General features: G+C 47.0%; 2 protein-coding genes across 2 annotated transcripts in view; one reads left to right on the top strand and one right to left on the bottom strand.

Moving 5' to 3' along the window:
- Positions 1-771: 771 nt before the first annotated feature.
- On the top strand, positions 772-4,745 carry MPEG1 (macrophage expressed 1). Its single transcript, XM_019754076.2, has one exon. It carries the CDS (start codon positions 869-871, stop codon positions 3,020-3,022), a length of 2,154 nt encoding a protein of 717 aa, XP_019609635.2. The 5' UTR covers positions 772-868; the 3' UTR covers positions 3,023-4,745.
- An 866-nt stretch (positions 4,746-5,611) lies between these two features.
- The window catches only part of DTX4 (deltex E3 ubiquitin ligase 4), a 33,405-nt gene continuing 26,248 nt past the window's right edge, over positions 5,612-12,768 (bottom strand). The window contains exons 8-9 of the mRNA XM_019754057.2: positions 9,602-9,691; positions 5,612-8,115 (exon numbers count right to left, since the gene is read on the bottom strand). Coding sequence (XP_019609616.2) covers positions 8,008-8,115; positions 9,602-9,691 — 198 coding nt within the window. The 3' untranslated portion in view covers positions 5,612-8,007. The remainder of the gene's footprint in view (positions 8,116-9,601; positions 9,692-12,768) is intronic.

Genomic DNA, 12,768 nt, shown 5'->3' with positions numbered 1-12,768 from the left:
GTGTGGATTTTCTCTTTGCTCAAATATTTCTATCTGAAAGGAAACAACAGTGCAGGTGGGGGCCCCTCACCTCCACTCTGAACGCTGAGGACGACAGACTGAAGCTCCCAGCATACACCAAGTGGAATCCTCTTCAGATCCCTGCAGCGTTGCTCCAGACAATGCCATCTCCAAAGCCGGGCCTATTAGGGCTTATAACAATGAAACTCCACAGGACTCGTGTCCAAGATTTTCATGCCTTTTTTCCGTGTGAACAACCTTCACCCTCAGGTGAATGGAAAACCCAGACCCTGGCCTTGACCTACCTCTAGCCTGGGTATGGTGGAGGCAAGGTGTCTCAGAAAGGGTGGTGCTCCATTCACCAATGCACTTACAGTATAAGGAAACCGGTATTGGAGTTCCAGGAAAGAGCAGTCATGGAAAATTTGAAACGTCACGAAGGTGAACAAAAAGCAAAACCAAAGCTTTCTTTCAAAGCCAAAAAACTCATGGAAAGGAGGCAGTAAGGCCTGTGGTTGCACTTCTCCTGAGTGCCAGCACTGCTGCAGGGTAGGGGAGCCAGCACTGCTGCAAACTGGGGCTGGGGTAAGTAGGGGACAGCTAGGGTAGTTACCTGTTAAGGATATAGGGCTGTGTTTGCATATCTAGCACAACATAATTTTTTCGAAGTCCTGATGGACCTTAGTATTCCAGTCAACTCTCATTTCCCCATTTTGCAGATTAGCCTAAAGAGGAACTGGTGGCTTTAGGAGAACTGTTGAATTTTTTTTTCTTTGTTTCAGCAACTGCTTTCTTTCTCATCAGTTCAGTTTATACCAAGCTAACTGGCTAGAGCTTAGGGCTGGCTTGTGGCCGGGCTGTCTGAACGATGAATAGCTTCAAGGGTGCCATCCTGTTCTGGGCGGTGGCAACATGGGCTAAAACAGACAAGGTCTTGGCAGAGACAGAAGAGGCTGGATTTCAAAAATGCAAGAATGCCTTAAAACTGCCTGTTCTGGAAGCTTTACCTGGAGGGGGCTGGGATAATTTGCGGAATGTGGACATGGGAGGGGTGATGGACTTGACTTACACCAACTGCAGGACCACAGAGGATGGACAGTACATCATCCCCGATGAAATCGTAACCATTCCCCAGAAACAGAGCAACCTGGAGATGAACTCAGAAATCCTGGAATCCTGGATGAATTACCAGAGCAGCACCTCCTACTCCATCAACACGGAGCTCTCCCTTTTTTCCAAAGTCAATGGCAAGTTCTCTCCTGAGTTCCAGAGGATGAAGACCCTTCAAGTGAAGAACCAGGCTGTAACCACTCAGGTTCAGGTAAGAAACCTGATCTACACAGTCAAAATCAACCCTGTTTCAAAACTGAACTGGGGATTTAAGAAGTTGCTCATGGACATCTCTGACCGTCTGGAGAACAACCAGACCCGGATGGCCACCTACTTGGCAGAGCTCCTGGTCCTCAACTTTGGTACCCACGTCATCACCAGTGTGGACGCTGGGGCTGCTCTCATTCAGGAGGACCACGTCAGGTCCTCCTTCATACAGGACAGCCAGGTCAGCCGGAGCGCTGTGACTGCATCTGCTGGGGCTGTTTTCTTCAATGTCGTGAACTTCAGATTTGAAGAGAACTACACATCCCAGGATGCCTTCACCAAGAGCTACCTCTCAAACCGAACCAACTCCAGGGTGCAAAGCATTGGAGGGGTTCCTTTTTACCCAGGCATCACCCTGCAGGCCTGGCAGCAGGGCATCACCAACCACCTGGTGGCCATAGATCGTGCTGGCCTGCCTCTGCATTTCTTCATCAACCCCGACATGCTGCCTGACTTGCCAGGGCCCTTGGTGAAGAAGTTGTCGAAGACAGTGGAAAGTGCTGTGAGGCGCTACTACACGTTCAACACCTACCCTGGGTGCACAGATCTTAATTCTCCCAACTTCAATTTTCAGGCCAACACTGATGATAGCTCTTGTGAAGGGAAGATGACCAACTTTTCCTTTGGCGGGGTTTTTCAACACTGCACCCAGCTCTTGGGGAACGAGGCTGTCCAACTCTGCCAAAAGTTGGAGCAGAAGAATCCACTCACTGGCGAGTTCTCCTGCCCCTCTGGCTATTCCCCAGTCCACCTGCTCTCTCAGATCCATGAGGAGGGTTACAACGGGTTGGAGTGTCACCGGAAGTGCACCCTCCTTGTCTTCTGCAAGACGGTGTGTGAAGATGTGTTCCGAGTGGCAAAGGCTGAATTTAGGGCTTTCTGGTGTGCGGCCAGTGGCCAAGTACCAGAAAACTCAGGATTGCTTTTTGGGGGCGTCTTTAGCGGTAAGAGCATTAACCCTTTGACAAATGCACAGTCATGCCCAGCTGGCTATGTTCCATTGAGACTCTTTGAAAGCCTCAGGGTATGTGCCTCTCAGGACTATGAGTTGGGATACAGGTTTTCAGTCCCCTTTGGTGGGTTCTTTAGTTGTGCAGTCGGGAACCCCTTGGTGGATTCTGCCATATCCAAGGATTTGGGGGCACCTGCTCTGAAAAAGTGTCCCGGGGGCTTCAGCCAACACCTAGCTCTCATCAGCGACGGGTGCCTAGTGTCTTACTGTGTCAAGTCTGGGCTCTTTACAGGAGGGTCTCTGCCCCCCGTCAGGCTCCCACCTTTTACCCGGCCTCCCCTCATGAGTCAGGCTGCCACCAACACCGTCATCGTGACTAATATTGAAACTTCAAGCTCCTGGATTAAAGACCCCCAGACCAACCAGTGGAGGCTGGGGGAGCCGTTAGAGCTGCGCAGAGCCATGAAGGTCATCCACGGGAACGACAGTGGTCTCTCGGGAGGAGCAGCTGCTGGGATTACAGTGGGGGTCACCACCGTCCTGGCAGTTGCCATCACCGTGGTCATCTATGGTGCCCGGAAGTACAAGAAGAGGGAATATCAGGCAATTGAGGATGAAAGGAAGAGTTTGGCTCCAAGCACTGAAGAGGCTGGAGACACGCCTGCCCAAGAGCAGGAGCAGAGTCTAGCCTAAATCTCTCCCAGAAAACGGTTTCATTTCCGAGCAGAGCTTCAAGCATGTCTTTCATTCCTTCTCTCCACTTCTGCCTTCTTAACTACTGCAGTGGCAAGTGCTACAAAAAGCAGGTATAACTTTGTAACTTCTTTAGGTCTCTGTCTGGGCCGGGAAATAAATAGTGACATGGACAGTTTGGGAGCAGTTGTGACTTTCTAAGCAAAAGTCACCCTGGGGACTAAAACATAAAGGGGGTATCTTTTCTTGACGTGCACTATGAATTAGCTTCACCTGAATGTATACGTGTAAAAAGAGAGGAGGGAGAATGTTGACATACGAATTTGGAAATGATGTATTTAATCTGAGGTTGGCCATGGTTTCCAGTTCATGGGCTATAAGAATTTATGCCTTTAAGTGTTAGCCTCCCACTGTTTTGCTTTTTAAAAGCTGTCTGGATCTACCTCCTGCTCCTGGAGGCGACAGAGCCCCCAGGAGACACAGGAAGTCCTGCTTGGGCACAGCTTTTCAGCTTTGAGAGCTCTGTGTCAACAGGCTGTGTCCTCTCCTCTGGGTCATCTCAACATCATCTGAACAGACAAATATCACTTATACGTAGCCCATGTTTTCCAACTTCCCCACAATTTAAGACTTACTTAGACCAGACCACTCTTGGACTTCGGACTAGTGTCATAAAGTCCTCAGAAGATATTTTAGCTTATACACATCTATTAGGATGTCAAGGGAGAAGGGATAGTTTGTAGAAAAGGAGTAAGTGAAGAAAGGGTAAGAACTGGGAAAGATTCTGGTGCTCAGGGGAAATTGGAATTCTTACCCACAACCAACTACCTGGCTTTTCCCTCTTAGCTCGTCGTAAATGAGGCAAAGAAAGGAGTGTAGATTTGGGTAGAACAAGCATTACAGTTTCCTGTCTGTTACCAAAGTACAACCCTTTCCTTTTCCATGAGTGGCCCTTGCTCTGACTCCCATTACATGCACATACACCCCCAAACACACACTCACGCGCACGCACGCCCACACACACACACACAGCACATTCCAACAAGAAATCCTCATTTTTTTCTGGGGGTGGGAGACAAGGGAAAAACCATGAAGTCAAAGTAAGCCCACACCTAAATTTTTCATCCTCCCTAAAACCAAAACAGAGTAGACATCAATGATGTACCCTACCTTGATTTTTATTCCAGCAGAATGGGGGCTGCCATGATAAAATCCATGTTTTTAAATGAAATGAAAGGGCATCCACCACCATTTGTGATATATTTCTTTCCATTCCAAGCTGACTTCCCTGGGGCACCTAAGAGGATGCATGATTGTCACCTGGCAGTTGGGGCTCTGCCCAGTTTTAATACCACTCTCACCTAATTGTAATTATCAGGGTGAATCTTTCAATGTTCCTCCACAACATTTAAAAAGGTTACATATTTCTTCACCAAATCAAGTGTCATTTGTCAGTGATGTGTGAAGGACCATTTGTCCTCTCCTCATTAACATTCACAACCAAGAGCTTAGGTTTACAAAACATCCTTCTTCTGAGGAGCTTGGAGCGTCCCAACCCGTGGGAAGATGGGAAGAAGCTTCCTTCACCTTCTACTGTGACACAGAGAAGAGGCACGAATCACAGAATTGGAGCCCTGCTCTCCTGACTTCCCAGCCAAGGACACAGATTTCTACAACCCCTTTAGTTAACCCCGCCCCTTAAGCATTAAAATGTTCTCCTCAACCTCTGGGTGTTTTGTGGGTGAGTTTCAGCCAAGCTAACCACTTTTCTGCAAATACGGACTTTCCCATGAATTCTTTGAAGATTACTAAGTCAGAGACCAAGTAGAGCTATAGGCTCCCAGACTTTTAATGCACTAACCACCCATTGAAATGAAAAACTTCTTCACAGATTTATATTTTGACTAACAAAATGGCACATAAATATGCATTAGCATATGTACTTGAGGAACACTCTGTCTGAAATGAGAACAAGGGCATTTGCAGTGTACATTCATCAAGTGCTTTTACCAGTCAGGACCCAGAGGGGGTTGTTGCCAGGCTCTGCTTTCCTGACCGGGGAGCTCAGGCTGGGGTCTGGGAAAGACTAATCCGGCTTTCAGGAAAACCACACTCTGTGGGTTCACAGAAATAGAGACACATTTGTGGGACAAAGGTAGCTTTGCAATTGAATTTTATTTTTGTGTTCTTGTTAGTACTGGGATAATTAATACTAAATATTTATGTGGAAAAAAGCAAACAAACAACAGCTCGTAAACTATTGAAACACACACTATTGTGTGGTCAGGGGAAGGGAACTTGAAGAAGCGAACCTTCGTGGTTTTTAAGGTTTCTCCCCACAGGTTCATTTACTTATTTCCCCTGCCACATGGGCTGTGTCCTTTAGAGGAACAAGAAGTCAAGCCAGGTCGCTTGGTCAAATGTGTGTGTAGAAAATATGTGGGGAAAAAGAAGCAGAGAAAAGGGATTCCCCCCACCCCACCACCCCATCCAGAGGAAAGGCTTGCAGTTGCTTACAGACTCACAGAGGTACCCCAAATGCCTCAAAGATGGTGCCATGATCTACAGAAAGCAGAAGGTTGACAACAATTTGTGGTTGTTCACGTATTTGCCATTTATTGTTCTGCACATACACCTCATGAGCACCAGGTGGCGATGTCCTCTCACAGCAACACCAGGGACTTCAAAACACACCAGTCACAAAGATTTACATTAGGACATTCACCTGCCCTCTCCCAGAAACCCACCCCCCACTCAAGTGCCAGTGACCACAGACAAGGAAAGGGGACAGGGCCCTTTCTTGTACCACACCGGGCCTTCCCCCAATCTTCTCATGCACACAACAGTGCAATACCAGGACAAGTACATTTGACCAAGTCTAAAACCACAGAGAAGTCCAAGTTTTACCAAAAAGTGGGGGGAAGGAGATGAAAACACAAAGGCACACACAACCACATATACACAATTAACCTTTAAGGGATGAGCATCTGACAGGATTTGTCTCCCATCCCATTTGTCATCCCTGGAGACTCAGGGAGGGAGAACCTGGGCTGCTGGTGCTAAAACGATGTAAGGAAAGGCATGGAATTCCCTGCATGAGCCAGGTATCAGCAGGGCTTCTGGTGGGGAAACATCCTGTGCCAACGTGGGTGGGGGGGTGTACAGAAGCCTTCTGTTGGCAGGGCTGTGTCTTCCCAGCTTGGCACAAGAGAAAGGGCAAAGGAATGCCCCCCATCTTGTCTGGCAGTGTTAGAAAGGAAATCCAAGATTCCTTCTGCTCACAAAGTCCCACAAGGAGATGAGGATGAGGTAGGCCCTACTGAGCATCCTCAGAGAGGAAGAAAAGTGGGGCACAGACACAACTGACATTCTGGAGGAAAGGCTTGGAGGTACAAAGACGTACTCTCAAAGTAGTATTGCCCCTGACATACAGCCTGCCTTGTATACTCTATGGGTCCCCTTCCCCACCCACATCTTCTTCTCCCTAACGCAAGACATCAGTTTTTCCCCACTGCCCATTGCCAGTTGTCAAGGGATATCTTCTTTCTTCCCCCCCGCCTATCGCACAGTTGTGTTTCTTCCCACTCACCCTCAGTCTACTTCCTCATCCCTGTGGGTGACAAGCCCAGCAGATCCTTGACAGGGCTGCTGAAGGCGGAGGTGGTACTCAGCGTACAGGAAGGCTCTCTGATAACCTCTGGTACATGGTAACCTGGTGAGGGGCACAGGGTGTGACGTTAAACACCACGGGATGTCTCTCCTGTCAAGTTCAGATGTTCCTTCCCGACTGTGGCAGGGAACTACCCCCATGCAGCAGCGAACTCAGGACGAACAGCTGGATCTGCTGGTGGCATAAAATGGCTGCAACTGACAGGAAAGACTGGAGCTTACATGACAGACACAATTCAGCCTATCAGAGCTCCCTCTGCTGGAGCCAATCAACGTCCCTATAGTCAGTTGGAAAACGAGGAAAGGCTCAGCAGCAGCATGTCCCAAGGAACAGGGTGACACTCGGGTAAATCTGATGGCCACAGTGATGTCCAAATGGCTGCAGGCCAGCCAGCAAGCTGGTTCTCAGGGAAGCTTGGTTTCCGGTTCTAACTTAAGTACCATTTTTGAAGGTTCTGTTGTTTCAACTTTTCTAACATCAAAAACCTTCCAAATATTATGAAATATATATGCATATATATACGTCAAACCCCCAAAACATGAGGTATATAAATTCAAATTAGTATCCAGAGAAACTTCCTCCAAACACATAGTTCAAAGAACCCACTTTCAAAGGGGGAATTGGGTTTCCTTTCTTGATCCCCCTTCACTCCTCCCTGACCCCCAATTCATTTCTTAATAGGAGCCAAAGGCAAGAGGAATGTTGGGGAGGGCATTGACAGGGTCTTGGGACACAACCCAGACGCAGGTTGGACTGGACCATAAGGTGGGCCTAACCCTGTTGCTATGAGCTAAAGAGGCCCCCTCCATGTTCTAGGTCAATCTCTAATAGATGAAGGCAATGAGGGGCCCAGCACCATCTCTGGGCTCAGATTAGCATATTTGCATGGACACAGATTGAAGACCTCAGAAGAATAAGACTGGATGGAGATTGGCTCAGATCCAATCTTGAAAGAGATATAAAAAGGGGTCAGTCCAGCTCTCACCTTACACATCTCCCCAAACACAGTTCTGTCTCCATCAGAGTCCAAGTTTACCATGGGATGGGTTGTCAAAGGGTGAGAGAAATTCAGGGAGGGACCACAGCCTGGCTCTCTGATCCCCGTCAGAACTGGGGTTTGACATCTTGCAAAACAGAGTGTGGGAATATGATGGGACTCTCCACCAGCCTGGCGCAGTGGTATGCACACATCCACACACATCCACACACATATGCACATACACAGATGGCACAGAGCCCAGCACAGGCTCTACTCACAGTGACGTGATGAAACTCATGGAATCTTTGAGCTGGTCTGGATGAGTTGGGCAAAAGGCTATGGGCTCCTCTCCCTGAGGACAGTGTCTGATTCGCCCGTGGTGCTGGAGGTACCAATGGCAAAAATGAGACGGCGATCCCAGGCCACCAGCAGCAGCTTCAGAACCTATGAGAAAAAAGGCAGGATATCAAAGTCCGACATGCAGTGTTGGTCAAAGACTATCCCTTGGTTGGTAGAGAGTCCTCCCAAGAGCCCCACCCCTTCCTGTATCACAACACCCTAAGCAGCGCAATGATTGGAAAATTTGGATGTGGGGTCAGGGACCTGCAGGTAAGTCTTGGCTCTGTCACCGGCTACCTGTATGACCTCAGACAAGTTATATCACCTCTCTGGGCTTTAATTTCCTTCTTTATAAAATGCAATTGTACAATCTGCCTCTAAATGTTGTGAGCAATTTAGCAGGCGCCACGTGAAAAGCACTTTCATGGTAGCGCCTGGCACACATTATTCAGCAAATGTCAGTGACCAACATCATCACAGCTATGTTTTAAAAGATAGGACCTAGGAGTCCAAGGCACTTCTGAGCTGAGACCTTCTGAAAATGTGCCCTCCGTCACCACCACCACCACCTGAATGTGGTATTGGTTTGCCACAGCTAAACTTGAGGAATGTTTCTCCAATGGTGTGGTTCAAGCTCTTCAAGGCTATTTCATATTTATTTTCTCATCTGGTCCTCACAACCACACTTTGAGGCAGCTCTGGCGGGTACTGTTATTGCCTATTTTACAGGTGAGGCCCAGAGAGGTGTTAAGGCTAGCAGAATGTTCTAATTCAGCTAAAATTTAAAAAATATATATATACGGAGGGTGCCAAAACAATGTATACACATTTTGAGAGAGGAAAAAAAACCCTATATTAAAATTGTAATATTCAATATATACTGATAATAAAAGACGAATACAAGTCACGTTTACGACTTCTGCAATTACAAGACGTGCTCAAAGTGGTTACCACCAGTGTAATTTTAATAGAGTTTTTTCCTTTCTTAAAATGCATATACTTTTTGGGGGCACCCTCTGTATATCTTTGTTGAGCAAGACAAATGCCTGAATCCTGTCCTGCATGAAGAAGGCACCTGATAAAAATGTACTGGGTTCAAAACTGAACTACCACAAGCATGATATGAACCAGAGGTGGGGAATCATAATAGTCCAGACACTAAAACTAGGAGCTACCATTCCGTGCCCCAGAGCAGTGCTTCTCAAGCATTCCTGTGCTGTTAGATCACCTGGGACCTTGTTAAAATGAAGTAGATTCTAAGGTGCTGCATTTCTATCAAGTTTCTAGATCTTGCCGCTGGTGTTGGCCCCAGAACCAGCTGTACAGCAGCAAAACCCTAAAGGAAGGATCCTGACATAGATGAACTACTGCCAGTAATATCCAGGAGAGGAAAAAGCCACAGCCCACCCGCCACCCTACAGGAAAAAATTCTGATCCCATACACCTTTACCTTTGGTTGACTCAGCTATGACCTTGTTACTATGCGCATCTAGAGTTACAACAGACCCAGGCCTCTTTTACCGGTGCATGGTAGGGAGCAAAACTTGGAGTCCTGACATAGAAGTAAATAACCTGACACCCCCACTCTTACTTTTCTCCCTTTCTCGCTGTCTGGAAGGTAACAGTGTCGCGGGAAGCCACGGGCGCTGAAACTCTTGCCAGGATTCGGATGTTCCGGCCCCTGAGCAGAAGGAAAGAAAGTGAAGGGCATTTTTCAAAATATTTCTGGTGTGGGGTTGCAGGCTGTGACTAATTCATATAATCATGGCAATAATAACGGCCATAGAGTCTAGACAGAGAACAGACCCACAAAATAGTCGGAGTGGTCACTCAACATGGTCACTTTGGTGTCCTCAGGCCTGGCTTTGGACACTAGGTGCTGCAGAGTCCTCTCTCCGTGCGTGGGTTCCCCATCTGTTAGATATGGCGGATGTGAAATTCTCATTTTGTGCAACCACTAGGAATGTTAAGTGAGCCCGGCGCCTGCTGCATACTGAGAGCTCAGTAAATATTTATCGGCACCGTCATCATCATGTATTCTGACTGTTTTGTTTTACATAAGAGGAAAACTGCAGCCCCCAGAGGTTAAATGACTTCTACGATGTTATGGGCTTTGCCAAACCTGATTTCCAGAGGCACATCCTGGATGTCTTACCTCCAAACGACTCAGGATAACACAGATGCCTCTGAGCTATGAGCCATGCAATCAGAATGATCTGACGGATGCTTGTGGATTTTGTCCTCTGTCCTCATGGGTTCTTGTTTGTTTTCTTGTTTGACAATATGGATTGGGAAATTCATGACTAAAAATCTAGCAACATTTCAATTGTCATCACCCTATCTTATCAAGCAGTCTCAGGCCACTGGGTGGGAACAAAACTGAAGCAGAATTTAGCCAGAAATTAGACCTCCTCCTCCAGGATGGGCTCACAGGCCCCTTTGAGAAATTCAGGAAAAGTGAGGGATTTTTGTCCAGTAGCATATTTTCCCCAAATGTTTGTCTATAGTTTCTGAGCATCCCTGACCCACTCAGAGCCCGTGACATCCTGTTTTAAAATCCTTTCTAGATGAAACCAACATAACATCGATAATTCCATGCGTGTCCTGGCACCAGCTCCCACACAGAGGATCAGTCAATGTGTCCTGGCTGAATAAATGAATGACTAAGTGAATATATGAATGAACGACAAAACTGCAAGAAAACACAGGTTTTTCATTTTCTCTTATTATGGATAATGGTTCCAAAATGTTATTAAAATTCTGTGATTTTATTTATTTATTTAATAGCATGGTTCAAGATCATCTTTGGTTTGGCAAACAGAATGGCAGTGGGGTCTCGGAGAAGGGAGAGATCGCTGTGAGCTGAAAGAGGCCGCAGTGTCTTCTTGGAGATGCAGGATGAGACAGTTCTGAATTCCACACTGACATGCAATCACGCCACATTTGCAACATTCCCATGGCCACGGCAGAGTCTAAGCCAGGCTGCCTGACTGCAGGGCCAGTTCCCACCAGGGCTCTGCCTGCTCCTCGCTTGCCTGGGACGCGCCTGCGGTGCGGCCAGCACAGATGCCTGCTTGGCACAGACCCAGCAAGGCTGTGTGCTCCTGGCACGTTGCTAAGCGAAGCAGTCACGACTCTGCCTCGGCCCAGATCAGAGTTTCTCCCCCAGGGAACTGTTCTCTGCAGCGAAGGCTGAGCTTAAAGGTCTCTACTCCTCACAGAGCCCAAGTTTCCGTGGATGGGCTGAGAAAGGGCAATGCAATCGTGATCTTAATTGGGGAGGCCCCAAATTAGACTCTTCCTTATGGCCCTTCAACACCCCCACCTTCTATCCTCTGCAACTCTGCCGTCTCCTCCTACTAAAAATGTTCTCCATGTCTTCATGCCTTTCAAGTCTCTCCTAGCGATTGCCCTGCACCAGAGAGTCTCTTCCGACCCTGCCAGTCACATAGACACAGGCTCTCTTCCTTAGTCTGACACAGGGTACTCCCATAATGAGGGTGACCAGATATCGAGCACCCAGGTACTGTGTCCGGGACCACAATATGCACACACGAGCATTATCTCCCATCCTCATGAAACCCCTGCATATTAGGTTCCCGGCTGTAGGGATAAGGAAATCAAGTCAGGAAGGTCAAGTGAGGACCAGCCAGGACTTTTGCAGGCCTTGTACTGCTGGTGTGCACGCTGCCTCCCACAGCTTTTATCAGTGGTGCCCACCCTGTTGGGCTCTGTAGCTTAGTGATGTATAGTGATTTTTCCCTGACTGGTTGGTAACTCCCTTGAAAAAGAACTGTGTTTTTCATTGAATTCTTTTATAGGCTATCACATCTCCCTGTTTTTCTTCCACACCACTTATCACTATTTGGAAGTACCTTGTTTATTTATCTGTTTACTTTATTGTCTTCCTTCTCCCACTGGAATAAGGTCTCCAGGGAGCAAGGACTCTGTCCATTTTGCTCATCATTGTTTCTCCAGCATCTGGTCCATAATCCACACTCAACGTTTGTTAAATAAACGACAAAATGGAAGAAGGCAAGGAGGAGGGAAGAGAGAGTGAACTGATAAATACTTACTAAAGAAATGAATCTGGTAAACAGCCTAGAACTTTTAGGCAAAGCTTCAGTGTATGACACATTTGTAGTTGCACTCAGGAAAATTGTTCAATTTGTTCCTTAGGACTGTCTTTCAAAGACTCAAAAGAGGAAAGAAATGCCCACAAAAATCAAAGCCAAGGAATAGCTATCAAATTACAAATGTAAATACCATCTGACAGAGAAATTCCACTGCTAGAAAATTATTCTACAGATATACTCGCACGCATACAAGGTTATTCATTCCAGCATTATTGGCTGTAGCTAAAGAGTGGAAACCATTCATATGCCCATCAAATGAAAACTGCTGAATATGAATTACGGTGTCTTTATACAATGGGCTATTCCACAAGCTAAGAAAGAATGAGGAAGCTTTCTCTATACGGACATGCAAAGATCTACAGACTATCTTGTTAACTGAAAAATGCAGAATGGAAAGCAATATGTCTAAGAAAATGGGAGGAGTGGACACAGGCTTTGTTGCTTATGCACAAAGAATCCTGGAAGGAGACAAAAGAAACTAAGAACAGTGGTGGAGAGTGGGGGAGGCTGAGACCCAGTAGATGGGGGACAAAAGTGGAAAGGAGACTTTTGGGGGTATAACATTGTCTTAGCGCAGGCTGCTATAACAAAATGCCACAAACTGGGTGGCTTTTAGCAACAG

This window comes from Rhinolophus sinicus, linkage group LG06 (genome assembly GCF_036562045.2).
Source record: "Rhinolophus sinicus isolate RSC01 linkage group LG06, ASM3656204v1, whole genome shotgun sequence".
Taxonomy (NCBI): domain Eukaryota; kingdom Metazoa; phylum Chordata; class Mammalia; order Chiroptera; family Rhinolophidae; genus Rhinolophus; species Rhinolophus sinicus.
The sequence above is the reverse complement of the archived record's forward strand: the minus strand, read 5'-3'. Positions and strand labels throughout refer to the sequence as shown.

Bases quoted from the DNA above. Each gene is read 5' to 3' on its own strand.
- MPEG1 (XM_019754076.2), top strand. From the start codon at position 869: ATGAATAGCTTCAAGGGTGCCATCCTGTTCTGGGCGGTGGCAACATGG.